The sequence below is a fragment of the Strongylocentrotus purpuratus genome, unplaced genomic scaffold, assembly GCF_000002235.5.
Source record: "Strongylocentrotus purpuratus isolate Spur 01 unplaced genomic scaffold, Spur_5.0 spur5_scaffold_17, whole genome shotgun sequence".
NCBI lineage: Eukaryota > Metazoa > Echinodermata > Echinoidea > Camarodonta > Strongylocentrotidae > Strongylocentrotus > Strongylocentrotus purpuratus.
The window spans coordinates 16,613,261-16,626,191 of NW_022145602.1; the positions used below are offsets into that span (position 1 = coordinate 16,613,261).

The following is a 12,931-nucleotide window of genomic DNA, read 5'->3' on the forward strand; positions in this document are numbered from 1 at the left end:
CTCATGTTTACGTTTACGTTCACAGTGCTAGTGCACAGCACATCTGCATCGCGCTCCTCATTGTTAAATCAAAGACCTTGCGAATAAGCGATCGCTGACATGACGCAACGGGACTACATGTAGACTGACAAGTTGTCAGCATTCAACTTGCTCTTTATAACATTAATCTCTGTCAAACGAGTAAAAACAATAAAACGTCATCAAAATGGGAGACTACTACGAGTATGAGAGCGATGATAATGATGATCAGAAGCAACCAATTCATCGCAAAGTCTACCCGATTTATGGCCGAGACCGCGAACGCAGTGACAGTTCGACATATCTGACAGGGTCGTCGAGTGCCAGTGCCAATGCATTGATGAATTTTGACAGCGATTCTCATTGCGGTATGCTGCCTCACTTTACAACTTTTTACTTCAACTCGAAATCTGCATTAATATCTCATATAGCTTACAGTTTTGCAGTATGAAAATAGACAGGGCTCGAGTACACACACCGCAAACTGTGGTTGTCCATAAATATTTGGGGCATAGCTAGGGAGTCGGGCTAACTCGCCCCACGGGACATCTCGCCCCAGCGAGATATCCCGACATGATTTATCGATCGAGAGATACCAGTAGTCTGCTAATTAACGGCCGGGACGAAAGAATGTGAACAATATCAGCCATATCGTCTAAAATGTACAATGAGCACAAAAATATACACATTGGTATCTCTCGATCGATGAATCGTGTCGGGACATTTCGACCCAGTCTTTGATGCTGGGGCGAGATGTCCCGTGGGGCGAGTTAGCCCGGATTCATAGCTAGGTGGCCACCAAATTTTAATCACATTTTGACTTGTTTGTAATAATAAATAAATATGGACGGTTCCTTGGCATGCTTGGTGGCTCGGGCTAGCCTTATTTTTAATTGGCACACATACCCCTGCCTGTGTGAAGAGTGATTTAAACAAAATCTAAAATGCGCTCGTAATCGCCCATTCCCGCACCAGACGAACCTTGCAAAATACCTTTGGAGTTGGAGTTGGAGTTCATAATACTAATAGATTCTTCTTTCTACTCGTAAAAAGCACTTTGAAATCGTTCAAGCATTTCATAGAACATGTGACAATTAATAGATATCGGTGTCCGAGTGATAGCAATATATTATGAACTAACACTTAACAGTTAAACCTTCTAGGTGTTCCTGATGAAAATGAGCTAACATGGGATCTACATTACAACAACGCTGACCTATCACAAATATTCACGATGGTGGTTCTGGCGGACGCGCAAATACATGCATTGTACATGTAAATAGTTGTTTCTCGAGTTGCCAATTTGCTATTTACTTAACAATACAGCAATTAGTGTCCACTGGACAGCTAAGGCCATGTAAAGAATATACATGTTTAGCGTCCCCGCCCGCTTCCTTTTTGGGGGCTGCCTCCTATTTTTTTTTTCTTTTTTTTAAATTTATTTCTTTTCTTTTTTTTTTAAAAGAAGAAAAACATGAAAAACATTGCTAAAATGGATCTAGACCTATTTCTGATTTAAAAAAAAAAAAAAAAAATAGTCGGATGCCATCTTGAAAAATTGCCCGAATGTCAGGGAAAATGTACCGAGCAGCCATTTTGAGCGGCCATTTTGAAAGAAAAAGAAAAAAGAAAAGGGCCTCCTCCTTTCTATGTTTCGAAAAAACAGGACGCTAAACATGTTTTTTTTTTTTTTTTGGCCTAAATTGAACTTGAAATGTATTTTTGTGTCTATTCTGTACGTGTTTAGATCCCAAGGCTCTTTTGCAAGCTGTGGTCTTTGTCGAAGATGCTGTCAAATTCAGGAGTATCAAACACAAGATAGACCCCTTCTCTCTCTGGTACTACCGGGTCTACTACTCCAGGCCAATCCAGTGGTAAGGTCGTTCAATTTAACTCTTTGCTTCCTTTAGTAAACTGATGGAACAATCGCTGGAATGCCACAGTTAACTTTTGCTTCACATAACTCTTTGCTTGCTGTAGTATAGACTACCGTATTTGCCGGCGTAAAGGCCACAGTATTTTTGGAAGAGAAAATATCAAAAAAGTCGGGATGCGACCTTTGCAGCGAAAGAGTAAAAAAAAAAAAAACGCAAGTCAAAAACCATGAAAAAACTTCCGGTAAATTATAAGAATATTGATGAATTTGGTATCAGTTTGTAAAAAAAAATAATGTTTTACAAGAAAATTATGATTATTTTGTTTTGTCCGTTTGATTTTATTTCCTCTTTGAAATGTCAAAGTTGGGGGTGCGGCCTATGCGGCGCTGCGGCCTTAGCGCCGGCAAATACGGTAGTTGAACAATCGGTTAAATGCCACAGTCTACCTTTGCCATATGTAGAGTAGGTCAGAATCTCGCCTATTTAATTTTGATCTCCACCACACCAATGCTACCTACCCCTCCCTACTTGCTACCAGCCGAAGATGGCAGGATCATTAAATTGGGACGAAAAATGGGCTGGTGAGCATAATTATGAGCTCCTTCATAACGGCATCTTCGGCGGCTTGAATCAGTTGTAGGAAATATAATATGAAGAACCGGCCAGATTCTGGACTACCGGTACATGTAGACGGGTGTTGTGGTCTAGTAGTAGATACGTCACAGAACAAGGATCACATGGTTTGCGGGTCGAGTCCTGCCGCTGCACTTACATGTCTGGCCTTTTCAGGGCTCAAATTTAATACAAATTTCCATTGAATACGTGGTAACCATGATACTCCTATTTTTTTTGCTATTTCATCATTATCAGCATTATTTCCCTCTTACAACTTTACAAGTAATCATAACACGCAGCTAATGGTCAGATCTCCTCCCTCTGTACAAATTTGTTGGTCCAAGCCCGTACAGTCGCCTCCGCGCCAACTGGTTTCCTTTTACTAAATTAGTTTTAAGTTGATTTACTGGTCGAGGTTCATTATTTGCTGGTCTTTTGGAATCACCAGGTTTCAGAAGATTCATGATTTTTACAACGAAAAACCTCCCTATGTTTTGGTCCTTGCACGATCGCCTCTATCTAGCTCCAGCAGATATTGGGCGGCAACGCGCACACCAGTATACTACCGGCGCAGCTAGTGTTGCCACTGCTGACAGCCGCAGTGCATTGCGAGCTTCCGTTGTTTTTATCTGTAATACTCATAGAGATGTTGAGATGGGAGATACAGCGCAATCTTGCGGCGTTCATTTGTTTACAATATGGCAGCCTCTAGACACCAAAAATTCGAGCGAGAAATCCTGCACGGGGTAACCTAATTTATTCCATAGTTCCATTTCAGAGGCCCGGTCACACAGAGGGGACGCATGGGGGACGCACGGCCAGCGCATTGGAAATTTGCAATTTTGGCCAGTGCGTTGTCGTTCGCTAGGTGTGCATCATCATTCGTTACTCGTTCGTCGAGCGCGCTGGACCAACGCTGGACCAACGCTATGCATTCGTCGTCATTCTCTGTGTGTGTCTGGGTTTTTTGAGCATGCTCAAAGTGTGTGCGGAGCTCGACGCATGAATGTACAGGCCAAAAGGATGCCAGACATGCGCGGGGCGCGCTAGACCAACGCCAGACACACATACCCGCAGCACCCGTCAACACGCTATGCATTCTGTGTCAGCTCGCTAGCTTCTCCCAAATCCTGACAAAAGTCGGAATCCCGTCTTTTTCTGATTTTTAATGCGCCGGGTGTGCGCCCCCCATGCGTCTCCTCTGTGTGACCGGGCCTTTAGGTTTGAAAGTTGAAACTCAATATTGTGTGAAAGTTATAACAGAGAAGATTATCTAAAATTGTGTAGTCCAACGGGGGCGATTTTTAATTTTGCACTCGCCTCCGTGAGCAATCTGACGGAGGCGATTATGAAGCTCACGGAGGCGAATCGCCCATCGTCCCCGTGTATTTTGAGCCTTGGTCCTTTTGCAAGACCTTACTTGGAGTATCAAACACAAGTTACCTATTCACTTCACCTGGGTGGAGAGTGGCAAATGTAGGTCAATGTCTTGTCAAAATCGATCAAACAGCTAGCCTTTTGAATACTCCCTTGCACATTTATTTTAGCTACGGTATCTAAATTATCTACCGGTATATGGCTTCACAAAGCTAAGCATTTGTTACTTGAAAAAACAAAGAACGAACCGAAATGCTTGAAAGAAGGAAATTCAGGAAGGATGTATTGTTACTTCCTTCCGTGTAATGTTACTTGCACATAACCTTGTACTTTTAAGGCAAACAAGTACCGGTATGTCAGCTTTACACATGTATGTCTGTAGCACTAAACTGCACCTTTGTCGTATGGAATCTACAGAATTTAGGACAGGATTTTTTTAATTTCTTTTATTTATTTTTTTATTATTTATTTTTTTTAATTTAAATTTTTTTTTTTGGGGGGGTGCTGGGTGAATCCACGCTGATGGTATTAAGTTGATTCAATGAATGCAGAAAAAGATTTAATACAATTTAATATAACAACATAACAGAAGGTTATATTTGATCAAATACAGAGATCCTTCCCTTTTCTCAGTTTAGCTTTGAACAGAACTTACAGCCACACGTTAGATAGAGAATTCAAATTAAAATGTTTCTTGTCATTAGACGGCACATTAAACTTATCACTAATGTAATGTAAGTGTTTATACTGTACAAAACACTGTACATGTTGCACACAACTATGGATTTATTATTTATGGATTTTCCTTTAAAGCCTGTCTGCACTAGTTTGGCCGGGAGGGATTCGATCTCCCAGCGTGGTCACTGCCTGGTAGTTATCCCGTCGAATCAGCTCTCAATTAACATTTTAAAAAAGAGGATCATGGGGGACCAACGGGTACCGCTTAGGCATTGTTTTCTATATAGAGAGAGCAAGTAGCTACAAGTAGTGCAGTGGGGCTTTCCCTTTAAAACTCTACATACATGTACATGTAGTTCACTGCATATTTTGAATGTGTGGCATGGGTTTCACATAGTCAGCAACAAACCAACCACATCCCCTGTATAAATATAGACTAAAGAATGACTAAAGAATTCTGATGTAGTTCATTGATTTTGATATCAATGCCGGTTTGAATAATATCATAACAATAGGGTTATGTTGACAGCAAGACACAATCAACATGACTCACATTGGGCTCAAAGGAACATTAGGCCTGTTTTCACTATCTCGAGATTGCCAAATATCCAGCTATTTGAACTATCTCGATCGCAAACTATCCAGCTAATTTGTGTCTTCATTAGACTGAAGTAGCGATTAGCGGGATATTTGGTCGGAATCGTCATCCCAAGATATCTTGGGATAGTTTGCAAAATAAATTTTCGAGGTCGTAATCTCGAGCTGATGAAGACGCGATTTGTAACTTCGGGATTATTTCCCAAATCAAAAATAGCGGGCTATTTGTCAATCTCGTGATGATGAAGACGCGCCTATTGACAGAAATTTTTGCTATTGCCTAGCTTTCATACCAGTTTCATAATTATAATATAATTTTTTAACATAATTTTTCTTTAATATTATTATTATTTATTTGACCAAACATTATAAGGGATTGGGTATCTCTGCCTCAGATTCTAAACAAAATCCTGGATTTATCTCATGCTGCAATCATAATATAATGAATCTTTAGGTCAGTCAGGAATCCCATGACTTTTACCAGCCGATCGCCTGTCTAATTAAAAGATATCTATGATTAGAAATCAAAATTTCACAAATCGTTTTCTGGACGGTTTTGAACAGCTTTTATAACAGTTCAGTTCAGTTCATCTTATTCAAAACCACACAAAGCATGATATAATCTGTAACATAAAAAAGAGACTGGTAATAATATCAATCAACATATTCTAACTTGATTACATCATAAACACTAGTCTATTGGGGGAAATGAGTATGAGTAAAAGTTTGAAATTTGTATATATATATATAAACATGTACATGTCTAGGCCTCATGACTCTAAAATGTTCAATCCGGGCCCCTAGCTTCCAAATGCTAGCTTGGAGTCCTTTTCTCTACTTGGTGCTTGACCATCTTTACATGTACCCAGTGTTTGGGTAAAATTATTTTATAAACATGCTTGGCCATGTCAGGAAACTGTTAAGCTATTAAAGATTATTTAAGACAGGTAACAGCAAAAACACAGTTCCCTGATTATAAGCTTTCTATGGAGGAGCTGGGGGGGGGGGGGGGTCACATCATCTGCAGAACCTTGCAGTACACACCAATACTTATATGCTAGATGATCAACCTTTTCTGATCGATTCCACAATGTTTCTTTCACAATGCAATCGCATGACCAGAACTCAACTTTATCTTTAACTTTAAGTCAAAATGTATTATACAAATCATGATAATCAATAATAACATTATAATTATTTGTTAAACATCACTTGTACGGTGACACTGAAATGATTAGGGTAAACAAAAATTCTCAGAAACAAGATTAAGCTAACTTATTTTTGATCTTTCTACCCCCCCCCCCCCTTCCCCCTCCCCCTCCCCCTCCCCACACACCTTTACATTTTCAGGACCCTCTATGTAGCGATCTTCACCATCCTGGTCCTTGCTTTCTTCGAGCCCCCATCCTCCCTCACCACCGGCAGCAGCTCTGACCCCCGTTACCGTGGCGACCGCATCCATGCACCCTGCGGTGTGACAGAGGGAATCGAGTTCGCCTGTCTCCTCATCTTCTTATATGATGTGTGCACCAAGGTGAGATGAAAATATTACAGCCCCGTTTAGACATGAAGCGTTTGGAAGAAAAAAAAACTATAAAAAAGAGATCTTCTACAGCAAAAATTAGTGTGGAAATGAATTACTCACATGCCTCTGGGTTATAGTGTTGAATTTCTCTTTAGTGAGTCCTGGCCCAAGCGTTGCTCCCTCCCTTTTCTTCTTGTTTTGTTACCATATTCAGGATCTGTCAAATTGTATTGTGCTTTTTAAGATTGGCCTAATAAATAATAATAATAACTAGATATAATAATGTTAACCTGGTTGGGGGGGGGGGGGGGTTGTATTAGAGGCTATCTGACGGCAAATCTATGCATAATAGCAAGGCGTTGTTTGAAATCTACATTTCATGATTGTGCAACTTTTGTTTCTTTTAGACCATTAAAGGGATAGTTGAGTTCTGTTGCAGAGGGCGCTTCACAAAATAATTTGTTTGTGAGATAATGAAAAAGTGAGTGTCAAATTTGAAAGAACATACGATTTAAATGACAAAATCATCTTTGTTTGATCAAAATCGGTTCAGAGACAGCTGAAGTATCCACAAATATAACGGTTTCTAATACTTGTGTACCACTACAAATATTTTTGTAGTATTACTTTTTCATGTTGGTTATATTACACACAACCAGCTGGCCCATATATTGATATTTTTGATCAATTAATTAACAGTCACCGTATTTTTTAAAAGTGGAGCTGAATTGGTATGATCGTAATGGCTAAATTTCACACATTATGGGGTCTAAAATTACCTTCAAAGCAATTTTAGGTCCTAAAAGAGCACTAGAAATGTCAAAGATAAGAATAAGAGCAATAACCATGCACTTTGAAGGCATTTGCGGTCTGAAAACAGAACTCGACTATCCCTTTAAGTTCATAATAATATGAATAAAATCATATAAATAATGTTAAAATGTTCACATCTCTTCCTTTTTCACTTGTTTAAAAAAAGATTTATCTGATAGGTTTTTCAGAGCTGAGGAAGAGCAAGTGGCTGGTTGCCTACCTCGTCGTTATGGCTTTCTCTCTCATCGATTGGCTGGTCACTATCAACTTCGTCTGCGATGAGCTGTATAGAATTCGCCGCTTCCTCCGCCCATTCTTCCTCATCCAGAACTCCCAGTTGATGAAGAAAACCGTGAGGAGCATCAAAAACACCATGCCAAAAGTAGCAAGGTACATTATAGTAAACTGGGTCAGGATTTATTTTAATACCTGACGCATAGAAGTCATGTTGAAGGACTAAAACTATTGGTTCGCAGATACAGTCAAACCTGTCTACAGCGACCGCCCAAGGGAAACACGAAAAGTGGTCTTTGTCGACAGGTGGTCTTTGTAGACAGGATCCTTTGTACATGTTTCAATGAGAAACCGTTTTGAAGGGAAACAAAAAAAGTGGTCCTTTTAGACAGGTGGTCACTGAAGCAGGTTTGACTGTATTATCTTTGAGGTTTGACCTATGAAAATTACTTTACAAGCGATCCCAAATGACAATAAAATCATCGATAGAGGTTCATCAGCATAATTATTTGGGTCTGCCTGTCAATGACAATTTCCAATTTAATTTAGACATCAGCACTGTGAGAACAATTTATTGTAAAAGTGCGGATTATCACTTTAGTTGTTATATTGATACTGTTATCTCTGTTGGGTACAAGAACGATACTTTGCCTAAGGACAATCGCACCTTAGTTCAAAGAAATGTGTCTTCATTATGTTGTTGAATCTTTCCGTGACGGTGTTATCCTACTTCTACCAATACACATCTGTTTCCTAGACCGGAAGGAGATTAATAATCATTACTAATTTATTGCATTTTTTTATTCCTTTTTTCTTGTGACAGTGTGATCCTACTTCTTCTGATACACATCTATTTCTTCACCATGTTTGGCATGCTACTGTTTCCTAGACCAGATGGAGACCTGGTAAGTAAAACCTTCAAGAGGTGTCATGGCATAGTAGTTTATTCAGTTGACTCTCAATACAAGGTGTCGAGGTGTTGTGGTCTCGTGGATAAGTCTCCCGACTGCAGATCACAAGTTACAGGGTTCAAGTCCTGCCGCGGCACTAATGTCCTTTGGCAAGACGTTAATCTACATTTGCCACTCTCCACCCAGGTGTAAAAGGGTACCTGATATGCTTGAGCGCTAGTTACTTTGGCAGCCCGGCTACGACAAGGGTAATATGTGTAAAGCGCCATGAGCGTCAGAGCCTGACAGATACCGGCGCTATATAAGTAACCATATTATTATTATCCAAGGGTCAAGGGTTTGAATCCCAGCCTGGCAAGAGATTAATCCTCATTTGCCACTCTCCACCCAGGTGTTAATGGGTACCAGATAGGATCTGAAAAATATTGTAGTTCACTCAGCACTGTGAACATCTTTAAAATGGCACCGGGCTTGATTGCTCCCCAGGGAATGGAGAATGTGCATACATTGAATGCCCGCAAGACTGAATCCAATGATGGTATAATAATATATCTGTAAAGCACCAAGAGACATCGTCGAAACAATTGACTATTTCACATCATGGTTGAATGAAACTGCCTTGCATACATTAGTTTGATAACTTACTGGTTACAAAAAAAGAATACTCAACCCTACTGTAATACTTGTCTTTATTATATCTTTATTCTCATTTTTTTGCAGAAACCCTCTGTCCTCCACAACAAGACTTCAAATCAGACGAGTTTGATAGTTAATGATACAACAATAGTAAGTTTCATATGTATACAGTTATGTGCAAGATTAAATCATGACATGGATTCATTTTTTCTCTTTACTCCCCTCCTTTTACCTGTTTTTTCTCTCTTTATCCGGGAGAAGGGGGTGGGGTGTGGGAAGTGATGAGACTCGAGTGTTACCAAGATTTATCATTTAATCTTACATCTGCTCTGTGAACCAAAGAAAAGGAAGCACTAGGGTTTTGATCCTCATCACCAGACCATCACTGGTCCATGGAAAAGGGTCACGATGAACTAAAAACAAATACCTCGCTTCTCCTGACCCATTCCAAATTATAGTCGAACCTGTCTACAGCGACCGCCCAAGGGAAGTACAAAAAGTGGTCTTTGTAGACAAGTTCCTTTAGTACATGTTTCAATCAGAAACCTTTCTCAAGGGAAACAAAAAAGTGCTTGTTGTAGACAGGTGGTCACTAAAGCAGGTTTGACTGTATTAATATTCATTAGTCCGCCATTAGGACGATACATGTAGCTTTGAGTTCTTCCTGGGAGAATTTTCAAGCAGTGGATGGCAGGTTCTAATCCCACTGTCCCTACATTTTTTTTCTGAATTGTTTTCAATTACAAGGAAGAGTACGCAATCTTTTTTGGTGCAAGCCCCCTCCCCCCCCCCCCCCCCCCCCCCAAAAAAAAAAAAATAAATAAAATAAATAAATAAATAAATAAATTACAATTGAAACTTCCCCTAGGAAGCCTAACGTTTAGAGGTTTCGATCTTGTGGGTGATGCCATGCAACGTGTTCGTACGGCGTAAGACTTGCACATATTTCATAATGAAAATCTCTCAATATAAACCATTATTAACAAACGTTTTATATGCTTTAATGTAGGGAGCTTTATTTTTGGGACAGAATGGATGGGAAAAAAGACATACAGTTTGTTGTATTCAGATTCAGATTCAGATTTTATTGTCCACGTTAAAAAACCCCAGAAATTTGCCTCCACTGGCAGGAGATTACAATAAATAACATAAGAATACATAAATGTGCACCAAACAAATACATCAACTAGATTAACAGACAGTTGGATACATTCTGACAAGAGTAAGAGGAGATAGCAGAGTAAGATGAGAAAAAGAATGAAGGAAGCTGAGCAAGAAAAAACAGGAATGTAGGTAAGGGAAAGAGAGAATAAAACACCGCTTTATCGGACACATTGCACAGAATCGCTCTTTAAGCAAATTCCAGTTGGCTGCTAATCATTACAGTTGTGTATTCCTCCATAGCATAAGTAACAACAGTGAATTGAAAGTACGCTACTTGATATAAATATGTATGCACAAGCTACAGTAGGACTTCCAACTTGAGTTCCACTATCCTCTTTGATTTTACTCTTAAAGGTATTACAAAGTTTTGGTATAGGGTCATGAATTTGGTTCAAATGAACATATTGGAAGCATATGCGATCCTACAATATTCAGTGATCGTCGTCGCGGTTGAAATCGAGTCTTAAGTTATGAAACTGTAAATAATAAACTCTTTAAGTTGTTTAGCTCCCTCTCAAGGTCAAGATATTAATTAAGCTATAAAACAATGTTTATTGACTAAAATCGACGGATGAGCTATTCCCGTCTGGAAATTATATATCACAACTACATTTTCATAGTCACAGCTACCATTGTACGGCTGTAGGCGCTATTTTTATGTTCAATTTTTCTCGAAAGCGAAATTTTTTTAGGGGCTAATTTTTCTAGTGCTTATAATACTTACACAGGGGCATCTAAATATATCAAAATTGTAAAGAATCACTATACACCCAATTTTCAAAATTTCCCAAAACTTTGTATTACTGTACCTTTAAAGTAAATGCAATGGACAAAGCATGATATAATATTATTATACTTCTCTCAAATGCATTCCTGTTCAGGTGGATTCTAGGATATTCCAAGAGGGCATGCAGCATTTTGCCAGCATAGGTGAATCATTCATGAGCCTCCTCGTGCTCCTCACGACTGCAAACAACCCTGATGGTAAGTGGAACATGCCAAAGTTCCCATAGAGTAGTGTAGTTCTTAATCATGGTTTGGAATATTCCATTCTAATTTTAGGTAACATGTAAATTGTTTCTTGATATGAATTCCAAAAATATTAGATAATTATTGAAGGACACCTGGGCCCCGATGCACAAAACTTAGCATTGATGGTAACTTTTGCATTAATGGTAACTACCATGGAAACCTGGATTTTGATTGGCTGTTGAGCCCTGTTACCATGGTAGTTGCCATTGATGGCAAAGTTACCATCAATAGTAAGTTTTATGCGACAGGGCCCTGTTATTTGATATTTGAAATCAGAAATGGGCAAAACACAAAATTATCTTCTAAATCAGGCTTACAGGTTACATGAATGGCAAATTGAAAATACAAGCAATCATGATAAAATGTTTGAGGGAGCGGTGTACATTTCATGAATTTCATAATTTCATAATTTTAATGGGTGATGAAGGAAAAGATATTTTTCATATAAGGGATTGTGTAACAACATACATGTATATGTGCACTACTTCAGTCCAGGCACATACCGGTATATGACAATGTATTTTCTTATTCAGATAATATACAAATTTATGTACATAGCAAATGAGAAAGATGCTTGCAAGATATTTCACAGAGTTGCCAGTTTGTGTTTGATCGATCACAAACTTAATTCTTCACTTATTTCTAATTTTGTATCTGATTTTCCTTGAGCGTTTTTTATATTATGATATTATTATTCTTCTTTTAGTTACTATGCCCGCCTATCAGAACAACAGATTCTACGCTCTCTACTTCATCATCTTTCTTGGAATTGGTGAGTCCCCTTAACCCTTCCAGAGGAGAGAGAGCGAGAGGGGGAGAGAGAAAGAGACAAACAGAGAGAGAGAGAGAGAAAGAGAAAGAGAGAAAGAGAATGAGAAAGAGAAATAGAGAGAAAGAGAGAGAGAGAGAGAGAGAAAGAGAGAGAAAGAGAGAGAGAAAAAAAAATCGGTATATGAAGACCTCCTTTCATAATGTTACATTACAAGGTTGAGTAGTGGTAATTTCATACATGCCAACTGTTCAGATTAAAGAGGAACATTCCTCTTTTTGGGAGAAGATAATTATCATTTTAATGCAGGTGTTCCTCTTCCTGTACAAATTTGTCTATAGTATTGAATAGGAGAGTTAGGATTGTTCCTCTTTTTTTTGAAAATAGCATAATTTGTACAGATTTCTGATTTTCAAATGTTGGCATGTATGGTAATTTGACTGTATTAGCTATGTCTGCACAGGACTGTCAGTTTAAAGCTTTGAATTAGCAAAACCTCAAAATGTTCTTGTGTGAAATTATTTCATTTGTTAAACCATTCTGTACTTGTTTTTTAATACACACACACACAAAAAAAAAACACTAAATAAATATTGGATATAAAAATTACCTTTCATATATAAAAAAAAGGAAATAAATTGATCCTCTTAAACGTGATATGCAATCATACATGTACCTTACGTGC

The 12,931-nt window shown here is 38.7% G+C and overlaps 1 protein-coding gene across 1 annotated transcript in view; it reads left to right on the forward strand.

The window, feature by feature from the left end:
- The first annotated feature begins 205 nt into the window (after window positions 1–205).
- TPC2 (two-pore calcium channel 2) overlaps window positions 206–12,931 on the forward strand; it is a 35,767-nt gene continuing 23,041 nt past the window's right edge. The window contains 8 exon segments of the mRNA NM_001144976.1: window positions 206–386; window positions 1,766–1,892; window positions 6,513–6,696; window positions 7,667–7,890; window positions 8,558–8,639; window positions 9,366–9,431; window positions 11,327–11,429; window positions 12,184–12,249. Coding sequence (NP_001138448.1) covers window positions 206–386; window positions 1,766–1,892; window positions 6,513–6,696; window positions 7,667–7,890; window positions 8,558–8,639; window positions 9,366–9,431; window positions 11,327–11,429; window positions 12,184–12,249 — 1,033 coding nt within the window.